Source organism: Saccopteryx bilineata, chromosome X (assembly GCF_036850765.1).
Source record: "Saccopteryx bilineata isolate mSacBil1 chromosome X, mSacBil1_pri_phased_curated, whole genome shotgun sequence".
In the NCBI taxonomy this organism is placed as follows: Eukaryota; Metazoa; Chordata; class Mammalia; order Chiroptera; family Emballonuridae; genus Saccopteryx; species Saccopteryx bilineata.
Window position 1 is genome coordinate 127,472,542 of NC_089502.1, and position 11,110 is coordinate 127,483,651.

Sequence of the window (11,110 nt, forward strand, 5' to 3'; positions counted from 1 at the left end):
ATATTTATTTGTCCCTCTTTACACCCTTTTCCCAGCCCCTCTCCCCTCCTCCTTTACACCCCCCTCCCCCTGATAAGCATTGCACTCTTATCTAGGTCCATGAGCCATGAGTCTTGGCTTTGAATCCCACCTATGTGTGAGATCATCCAGTTCTTAGCTTTTTCTGACTTACTTATTTCACTCAGTATAATGTTCTCAAGGTCCATCCGTGTTGTTGAAAATGGCACTATATCATCATTTCTTACGGCTGAGTAGTATTCCATTGTATCTATGTAACACATCTTCTTTATCCACTCCTCTGTCAAGGGGCACTTTGGTTGTTTCCATGTCTTGGCCACTGTGAACAATGCTGCCATGAACATGGGGCTGCATGTGCCTTTGCGTACTAATGTTTTTGAGTTTTGGGGTAGATACCCAGTAGAGGGATTGTTGGGTCATATGGTAGTTCTGTTCTTAATTTTCTGAAGAACTCTCATACTTTCTTCCATAATGGCTGTACTAATTTACATTCCCACCAGCCGTGCATGAAGGTTCCAAAGGGGTAATTTAAAACAAACCCCGTTCCTTTTTATTTGCAAGAAAATGGAGTTTGTTACCCATTTCAAAATTTATTTTCCTAAAGATTTTTTTCCCCAAAAGTATAAAAAATAAAAATGTAAGTGTGAGTTGGTGCTTAAGTGAATTTCTACCTTTATATTTATATGTAGTTGTGGATTGTTTTTGTGTGTGTGTTATCTGTTATTAGTTATTAAAAATAGATAAAAGGCATTTTCTGAAATCCAACAGCAATTTTTTCAATAGACTAACTCCTGGGTGCAAAAACGTGGTAAAAAAAGAAGAGCCGGACCAGATAGGCTCTGACACTGCCTTCCTTTTGATGCCTTCTGGGGTTTCAATGAAGTAAATTCTAACAATGTGAACTGGCTTAGCTTCTTGTATGTGCCTTGAAAGGGCAAGCCCAGGGTTTCAAACCAGCAACCTCAGCATTCCAGGTCAGCGCTCTATCCACTGCGCCACCGCAGGTCAGGTTAAAGCAGTGTTTTTCAACTGCTGGTCTGCGGACAGCCAGAAATTTCATGCCGGTCTGCAAAGAGTTAACCATCTTGATGTTGTATAAAGATTATAGACCCAATGATCTTAGTGGAATTTGCTTACTCTCAGGGTGATTTCTGCCTTAGCGGGCCCTGAAATAATTCTCCTATTTTCACAGTCTCCAAGTGTAAAAAGGTTGAAAACCACTGCACTAAAGCATATAATTTCTTCCATTAAACTCTTTATTTTCTGGCGAAAAAAACCCCACTTCTTAAGATTCCTTCAATTTTCAGTACTAGCTGTGGTTTCTCTTTTAGGTCCTTATATTTTCCACAAAGTAATACAATTATTACCTCTTCATGAATGCAACCATTTAGCTAGCTGATGGTGAGCGGAGAGCAGGATCCTGTATCTGTGTGGGGGAGGGGCAGGCCGCTTGGCTCACTCACTAGTTAAGCGACTTGCCAGTCTTTTGATTCAATTCAGATTTGGCACCAGCAAAATGAGAGGTACTATGTCACTCTGCTATCACTCGCATCGAGTTGAAATGACAGATAATAAATTTGCAAATGGCAAAGTACTTTTGTAGTATTTATGGCACACCTGAGACAAGCCAAACAATATAGAAGGCTCTAGAATTTTACTGCACTTTGCCCTCCATTCATAGACGGAACTGCTTTGTAGGACTAACTCCTCCAAAAATCCTTAATATGACTTGTGTGGCCTTATTTCCCACTAAGAATTCTAACAAATTCTCTAACAAAATTTAATGTGCTGGCTCCAGTGACCAAAGCACAGATAGTGAGCTCAGGGAAGAGAAAGTCACAATTCCAGGTAAATCCGACAAGAAGGGCATTGACAGGGTGCTATGAGAATGCAGGATGTTACATAACTCAATTTCTTCATCCATACAATGGGGCACAATCCACGGCTACCTCACAAGGCTGCTGCCAGGGCCTGTGTGAGAAATTGGAAAGGATGACAGGAGCCATAAAGTACCTTACAAAGGGACAGCCTTGTCCTGGGTGACCAACAAAAATGACAAATGCCGGCCCTGGCCTTTGGCTCTGCGGTAGAGCGTCGGCCTAGCGTGCGGAGGACCCAGGTTCGATTCCCAGCCAGGGCACACAGGAGAAGCGCCCATTTGCTTCTCCACCCCTCCACCGCGCTTTCCTCTCTGTCTCTCTCTTCCCCTCCCGCAGCCAAGGCTCCATTGGAGCAAAGATGGCCTGGGCGCTGGGGATAGCTCTGTGGCCTCTGCCTCAGGCGCTGGAGTGGCTCTGGTCGCAACATGGCGATGCCCAGAATGGGCAGAGCATCGCCCCCTGGTGGGCAGAGCATCCCCCCATGGTGGGCGTGCCGGGTGGATCCCGGTCGGGCGCATGCGGGAGTCTGTCTGACTGTCTTTCCCTGTTTCCAGCTTAAATAAAAAAAACACACACACAAAAAAACGACAAATGCCTATAGATGGTACCATCAGGCATAAAGAAAAGACAAAACAAGAGCAAGAATGGAAAAGTTTAAGAAAAAATGGGTAAAGCAAGCAAGTGAAGACAAAACTCAAAAGGGGACGTAAGAAGAAAAAGGGGAGAATGTGACAAAAAAGGGTTACGTGACAAAAACGGGGTGGGGGACGTGACTGCAAGATTTCTGGCTGAGAGGAACGAGGAGCAGAGCAGCCGTGACAGTCCCTTTGCAAGAAGCGGTCCTGAAGAGCCCTTCGAGGGCTAGAGACTCCATTAAGAAAGTGAGCTTCCTGCCTGACCTGTGGTGGCGCAGTGGATAAAGTGTTGACCTGGAACACTGAGGTCGCCGGTTCGAAACCCTAGGCTTGCCTGGTCAAGGCACATATGGGAGTTGATGATTCTTGCTCCTCCCCCTTCTCTCTCTCTCCCCTCTCTATAATGAATAAGTAAAAAATCTTAAAAGGAGAATGTAAACACAATAGGAATAATTAAACACATATATTATCTATATTTAAAATAAATGTCTTTAAAAAAAAAAAAAAGAAAGTGAGCTTCCTAACAGATGCTTTTCATATGGCCAAGGTTAAAGCACCATCTTTTCCCCAACCGTTATTCTGTAGCTCCAACCCAGAGTTCTAGATCCTGGCGTTTCAATTCTGGCAGAGGCTAACGCAACATGTTCAAAAGGGGGTTACAGAACAAGCCACGAAGACCATGTGCAGTGGGCTGAACTGCGTCCTCCAACAATTCCTACTGAATGGGGGTTCAAGTCCTAACCCTCAGCACCTCAGAATGTGACTATATTTAGAGACTGGGCCTGTAAAAAGGTAATTAAGTTAAAGTGAGGTCACCAGGGTGGACCCTAAACCATGTGAGTATAGAGAAGATGGCCTGTTTACAAGCCACGGAGAGAGGCCTCCGGAGAAACAAGGCCTGCTGACATCTTGATCTCAGATTTCCAGCCTCCAGAACTGTCAGGAAATACGTTTCTCTTGGTTAAGCCACGCACTCTCTGGTGCTTTGTTATGGCAGGATAGTAATGTACCATCTTGCTACAAACAGCTGGCACAGAGTAAGAGGAGATAAGCCGCTGGTAAGAGAACAGGAACTGCCTGACCAGGCGGTGGCGCAGTGGATAGAGCGTCGGACTGGGATGCAGAGGACCCAGGTTCGAGACCCCAAGGTCTCCAGCTTGAGTGTGGGCTCATCTGGCTTGAGCAAAAAGCTCACCAGCTTGGACCCAAGATCACTGGCTTGAGCAAGAGGTTACTTGTCTGCTAAAGGCCCATGGTCAAGGCACATATGAGAAAGCAATCAATGAACAACTAAGGAACCGCTACAAAAAATTGATGATTCTCATCTCTCTCTCTCTTTCTATCTGTCTCTCTCTCTGTCCTTGAAAAAAAAAGAGAAAAAAAGAGAAAAAGGAACAAAAATAAGGGATTTTTTGTTGTTTTTTTTGGGGGGGGGAGGGAATAAGGAAAGATCAAACACCAAAGCAAAGTGGCAATTACTGTTCAAAGAATAAAAAAAGACAAGCCATAAACTGGGAGAAGGTATTTACAAAAGACGTAAACAGTTCATATTCACTGTAATAATAATAATAAAAGGCTATTATCCAAAACACAAAGAACTGTTAAAACAGAACAATAAGAAAGAAAACAAGCTGATTAAAAGATGGGCCCCAAACACCTTACTAAAGAAGATACACAAATGGCAAATAAGCCTATGAAAAGATGCTCTTATTATATGTCATCAGGGAAACGCAAATTACAAAAACAATGAGATATCACTGTGCACCTACTAGAATGGTCAAAATCCAGAACACTGAAAACAGCAATTGCTCATGAGGTGGCGGAGCAAGAACAACTGTCACTCACTGCCTGTAGGAATGTAGAATGGTACAGGCTCTTTGGAAGACAGCTTGGCAGTTTGTTACAAAACTAAACATAAGATCCAGCAATCACACTACTTGGTATTTACCCAAAAGAGTTGAAGACTTAATGTCCACACATAAACCTGCACCCAGATGTGTATAGCAGCTTTAATAATTGTCAAAGCTTGAAAACGGCCAAAACAGCCTTCAGTAGGTGAATGGATAAACTGTGGTCCATCCAGACAATGGACTATTCAATGCTAAAAGTGAATGAGTCATCAAGCCATGAAAAGACACAGGGGAAACTTAAAATGCATCTTACTAGAAGATGCCAATCGGAAAAGGCTACATTTGAGCCTTGAACAACAGTGCTTTGAAATGCACAAAATGTGTGTTAATCGACTCTTCATGTTATTAGTAGACTTCTAGTCAACAGGAGGCCACTAGTAGTTGTGGGGGAGTCAAAAGTTATACATGGATTTTCAACTGTGTGGGGGGGTCAGCAGCCCTAACCCATGTTGTTGTTCAAGGGTCAACTACACATGACACTCTGGAAATGGCAAAACTATGGAGACAAGGGTGGTGGGGAGGGCAGGTGAGTAAGCAGAGCGCAGAGGATATTTAGGGCAGTGGAACGATTCTGTCTGATACTATAATGGTGGTTACACGTCATTGTATATCTGACCAAATTCACAGACCATCCAACACCAAGAGTGAACCCTAAGGTCAAGTATGGGCTGTGGAAGACAATGTGTCAATGCAGGTGACTCAACTGTAACAAATGCCCTCCCCCCAGTGGGGGATGATGATAATGAGCGAGGTTGTGTATGTATGGGGACAAGGGGGACATGAGAAACCTTTGTACCTTCCACTTAATTTTGCTGTGAACCTAAAACTGCTCTAAAAAATAAAGTCGATTTGAAAAAGGCAGTTAGTGGCCCCTTTGCACTCCAAGCTCCTGCCACACAGGGAACATGAGCCACCTTTGCTCCTCTGACATCTGGGGTGGTACTGAACACACAGTAGAAAATATATTCTGTATTGTTTTTCCTGCTGCCCACTAAATTTTTAAAAAAGGCTCAGTTGAGAAAAGTCAAGAGATTCCTTTTTCCTCCTGCATTTTGAAAGCAGACTTAACTTGAAACAACCGGGCAAAAACCGGAACTGATGTAAGTCTTCCTCAAATTGTTCACTTATCCCTACTTAGGCCAAGCCCCACAGGACGAGGTGGTTAAATGGGACCATAATGTGCCACCATTGTGGAAATGGACTTTTACTTCATACGTTGCCACTGTGCTCCTCTAAAACTTCCTTTGGGTCTATTATGCCATCTGTGCATATTCTGGAGCAATTACGATAATAATGCCGAAGTCCCACAGAAATAAGACTTTTAAGACGTCATGTACTTACAGTGATGGGGCAGCAAACACTTCACCAAAGTGAACAACGCCCTTTACCATTTTAAAAGAGAGGGAAAAATACCAATCGGGGTTCATTTACATTACGGACTAATGGCCTGTAAACCCTTGTTTGAATGCAAAGTACAGGAAAAAGCTTTGACGAGAACTACTTTACACCATAAAGATAAATAAACCTCTTTCAAATGGTTTCTATATATTTTCTTCCAAGTCAAATTGCCAAGTTTCAAAAAAAAAAATTATTAAAACCACCACCCAATTACAACCCTTCAAATGTGGCCTTTCTAATGGAAATGGTAAAACAATCCTGGGGAAGGAAATGTTGCTAGGTACTGACAGTAAATATTTCCTACGCCTGGTCCAGGGCGCTTGTTGACAGATGACACTTCGAGTCCATTCTCAATAATATAACTGTGTGGAACGACTGTCATTTTTCACAGGGCTTTCGATGTTTAACATCTATTGGTGTTCTGGGCTTGGTCCAAATTGAATAAATGTATCTGGCTGCTGGATCCCAACAGATTTTCAATTCACTTTTATAGCAAGTCGCCCTTGAACAGCAAGTCAGAAGAGAACAATCTCACTCCAACTGACAAAGTGAGAAGTGATTCTGATATACGTTAGAGTAATTTTACAGTTATGGAAGTTACCCCTGTAATTGTCCGCCTAATGACTATAAGAACAGTCTCGCTCTCCAGTTGTTCCCTATGTACTACAACCTGAGTTCGATTCTCTTATTTAGAAACTATCCAACTGCTGTGCTCAGAGGGCCCAGGACAGGGGTTTTCAAACTAGGCTATATGTCAGAATGGTCTGGGGGGACTTTGTAAAAAGTCGAGCTTCATGAACTCTTACCTCACACCTGAGTTAGAATCTCTGGGTGTAGGATCCACGGATTGAGATTTTTCTATGTCCCCAGGGACTCTTACGAGAGAGCTTTTCAGATGTCACTTGGTAGGTCCCCAGGTGAGCACAACCTGGCGTTTCAGTTTATATGCTACTACTAACAAATACCTACCACCACTAAACTCTACTGAATGATCTGAAAACACTCCGAGCAGGGGCATTTCAGCTAATTCACTCATTCCTAAACTGCAATTTCGGAATAATGAATAAGCAGAAGGAAGCTCAAAGGCAAAATAGCTTCAATAATTAAAATTCCACAAATAAAACAAAAGGCTCTAGAACATTCTGTTAGGTTCCTTCTATCAGACATACATGTTATACCCTTCTCTTACTGTATTTTCTTCAGCCTCTATCATAAGAAAGAACCCACTGACAGTTCACATAGTGGTGCCATTCCAGCCCTGAACTCCTAGATAGTGTCTTTATTAGAAGAAAATGACAACAAAAAAAGATTCTTTAACATGTGAAACAGGCATGACCAGGCAGTGGCACAGTGGATAGAGCATCAGGCAGGGACCCAGAGGACCCAGATTTGAAAGCCTGAGGTCACCAGCTTGAGCACAAGGTCATTGGCTTGAGCAAGGGGTCACTCACTCGCCTGTAGTCCCCCAGGCAGTCAATGAACAACTAAGATAATGCAACAAGACCTGATGCTTCTCCTCTCTCCCTTCCTGTCTCTCTGTCCCCATCTGTCCCTCTGTCTGTCTCTCCATCTCTGTTGCAAAAAAACAAACAAAAACCATGTGAAACTGAACTATATATAGTAAATGGTGAGATTCTGTCAACATCGCTCCCCTTTTGCCAAGCAAGATGCTTCCAAGTGGCTGCTCTACTCCCTCTGATTTTCTGGGAGAGAACCTCACTGCTTAATGTCCTCTAAAAAGCTGGGGCAAGTCTCCAGTGACTTTCCAGATCACTCCTACATGTCTCCAAGAGTCACCAGACTTTGCAAATGTTCTGATCATGAGACTGAGTCAGCCCCTCAGGTAAGAATTTGGGAGATGTCTGGAGGAGGAGTCCAGCCCCACCGAGTCCAAGACCAGCTGGCAACAGTCTGGGATGACCAGATTCAGCAAGGAGCAGATGGGGGCGGCGGGGGGGGGGGGCATGTTCTACTAAACCGATACCCAGGAAGAGGTATGAAACCCAGCAGAAGTAGACAATGTACTCGTCAGAGAAGAGCTACTTCTCTCACCTCATCCCACCTTAAGGAAACATTCTTGGGGGAAGAGAGAAACAGCTAATAATGACACTGCCAGCAAACCAGGCTAGGCATCAGCTACACAAGGAAGTTTGAAAACCTAGTTATTAATGGACAGAGGAATTTCTTCTCTATCAACTGAAAATATGTTGTGGAGATAGTCCAAGTTCTTGTTGAACATCTAAAGACAAGATACTAATGTCAGAACCGACTTCTCCATCAGTCACAAAGCGCTTTACATTCCAGGACAGCAAAACCAAGGTAGTCAATGTAAGGTCGGTGGATAGAGGGATCTTCATGTGGGGAACTCAGACCCGCCCACTTTGGCTAGGACCGCCCACAATCAAGCCCGCCAAAGGAAGCTTCCCAGGAACCATTTGGAAAGAAGCGATCGTCTGCCAGCCAGTGAAATTTCACCACGTAATAGTAGCTCCACTTCCCTAGAGGGACCCTTTAAATATCTCCCACGTGGTTTAATCCGTGCAACTTCCCTGACCTTCATCTTTCACCTCCATCTCTCTTTCTTTCCTCGGGGCCAGGGAACCTTGCGGGGGTGGGGGGGGGGTGCGCTCAGTACTCAATAAAGCCGTTTATTATTCCACACTTTGCGGCTCTGGCCCCGTTCTTTCTTTCTCGGCGGGGAAAAATACCTTACAGTCAAGGCATTAAAAAATAATTTCTAGCTCATCTTGTAGATGGAAAACAGAAGTCAATGATGACAAGAAGGAGAGCAGTTGAGATCCAATCGAGGCAGCAGAGGGTCCTCAGGGAGGAAAGCCAACAGTGCCTGTGGGTTTCCTTGTGCCCTTGAGGTCGCCTCCAGCCCTAACACTGCCCAACAAAACGTTGAATTGCTATTCAGGGACAAACAACGTAAACACTCCACAGGTAACTAATAAGAAAAATACGTAAATTTGCCCTTTTTATTTTTTACAGATAATAGAAAGGCTGTCAATGTAATTTTCAGGGAGGAAGAAAAAAACAACCTTCACTTGTCATGACATTTCTATATACCTTAAGTTAGGTAACAAAGCTTTCCCAGACCCATTAAGCCCCGCAGTGCCCGCAAGTCCTGTGTGAGGGTCACGGGCGCAGCTGATGTCTGAGCTGAGGCACCTCACTGCTCTCTCACTGGCTGGAGTCAATAAAAGAACTCCACTCCATCCCTCTCTTTCAAAGTGAACCTCGGCCTTCAGTGAGGAGCCACTGAGCCATTTCGCCCACAGGTGTTGTAAAGTACCAAAGGCTACAGAATTAATATTAATATTTTAGGAGGCTTGGAGAACATTTTATTAATTTGGGTTAAGAGAAATTGTGAGAATAGTCTCTGTGCTGTGTGATTAGCATAACTAGGATGGCTCTTGCCATTGTATTGTAAATGAAAAGGGAAGGAAAGCATGGATTCCCTGACATTCCACCACACTTGTGGGGAAAGGGGTGAATGGCTAGCCAGGGGCAAGAAGGGAAAAGCCAAAATAAACCTTTTCTTATAACTATGAGCCATTTGCGGGCATTTGTCCCCACAGAAACTACCTCTCTTATGTAAATGCATGTGGTTAATACATCTGACTGGACAGAGAGATGTCGGATGAACACTAGAAAATATAGGAAGACCTTTTAATATGTAAAGAGATATCTTTCTACCATTGTGTTGACTTGTAAATTTTGTTTTCTCCAAAATGATGTATGGTTTGCAAATTGAACGTGGTCCTATCATGTTAAAGGACATATGACTATAACCAATAGCGGTAAGGGGCTCCTAATTGCAATTTTTGCTTCTGTACTTCCCACTTACAAAACTATAAAAACTAAGTAGAACAAAGGGCCGGCGCGCTCTCCGTCAGATTTCTGTCGGAGTTCCCGCCACTTGGCCAAGCTAGACAATAAAGCTTTAATGTGTAAACGACGGACCTTGCTTCTGTCTTCCATAATTCGGGTCCCTCCGAATTTGGATTAACATTCAGTACCCAGCAGAGACACTCCAGGTCCCTGGTTCTGCAGTAATATTTGGATTTTGTAGGTCTGATGGTCACGCTGCCTATGCTTACTTTATTACAATTACTAAACTCTCTAGAAAATACCATTTTCAAAATATAGCACTAAAGAGTCCTTTCTGTACGGTTCAGACCCCCAAAGCCCTGTTTTAATAGAGACCAATACGAGACAGGCTGGGGTGGGGGACAAAGCCAGGGATTCCTCGGTCACCGGCCCTCATGCAGGGGATGCCTGTGCTTACAACGGCCCCAGGACCTGCTGCAGAGACAGCAGTGCGAGGCTGCGTGAATGGCCCGACACAGTAGGTCTGGCTTTTATGATGCAAATTTCCACTTTAAACTCCAGGGTAATTACAGTATTTTAACGTACCTTTCTCATGATCGGTAGCAAGTTTCTCCAGTGCATAGTCCATATCAAAAATGTACCGGTAAAAGCACAGCTGGGTGTATAGCGACTTGTCAGAATACTGCAATAGAACAGAAAATAAATGAATACTACTATGGGGGGCGCAACAGAGAGCACTCTCAACAGAGTATATGGTCTTTAATTTCAACTTCCACATCAGGGAGCTTCTTTTCTTTTTTCTTTTAAAGAAGGGGGTACAAAGAGGGGAATCATACTAACGGATTGTCCCCCTCACATAGCATACATACCATTCAAAATTCATAATAAATCCTGCCACTTTGAGCATAAATTCCTACTTGTGAGGCTGCAGACTGATTACCCCTACTGTCAAAAAAATCTGATATGATCAGGTTGGAAATTCCTATGCACCCTTGACAATTTGCACTCATAATTGGGAAAAGTAAGCACTCTGCCTTCAAACTGGGACCTGTCCAGGCTAGCAGGAAGTTAAACAATTTCTGAAAAGCGTTTAACATATACTGCTATACTGTGAGGCCAATCTTATGATTGGTGACAACACTGTTGCCTTAGCCAGGGCCTGGCCCACAGACACCACACGATGAACTGAGAGGAGACCCGAGGAACATCTTGACAACTTGTTCGAGGCTCACCCTAAGAGGGCAACATAAGAGCTCCGAGGAATATCATGTGAGATGACACCACTGGGGTTCTTCACCCCACCCATGTCAAAAGAAATGTTTAGTGACTTCAGCAAATTCTAATTCATACATAGTAGGAGATGTGCGTGAACTGTTATTCATTCAGCACACATGAATGTTGATATTCCTGAAGTTATCTAGAGTCACTGTGA

The 11,110-nt window shown here is 43.6% G+C and overlaps 1 protein-coding gene across 2 annotated transcripts in view; it reads right to left on the bottom strand.

Annotated features, from left to right (window-relative positions):
- The window catches only part of POLA1 (DNA polymerase alpha 1, catalytic subunit), a 333,405-nt gene that overhangs the window by 65,186 nt on the left and 257,109 nt on the right, over positions 1 to 11,110 (bottom strand). For both annotated transcript variants that reach the window (XM_066249441.1, XM_066249440.1), the window contains exon 36: positions 10,264 to 10,360. In XM_066249441.1, coding sequence (XP_066105538.1) covers positions 10,264 to 10,360 — 97 coding nt within the window. The remainder of the gene's footprint in view (positions 1 to 10,263; positions 10,361 to 11,110) is intronic.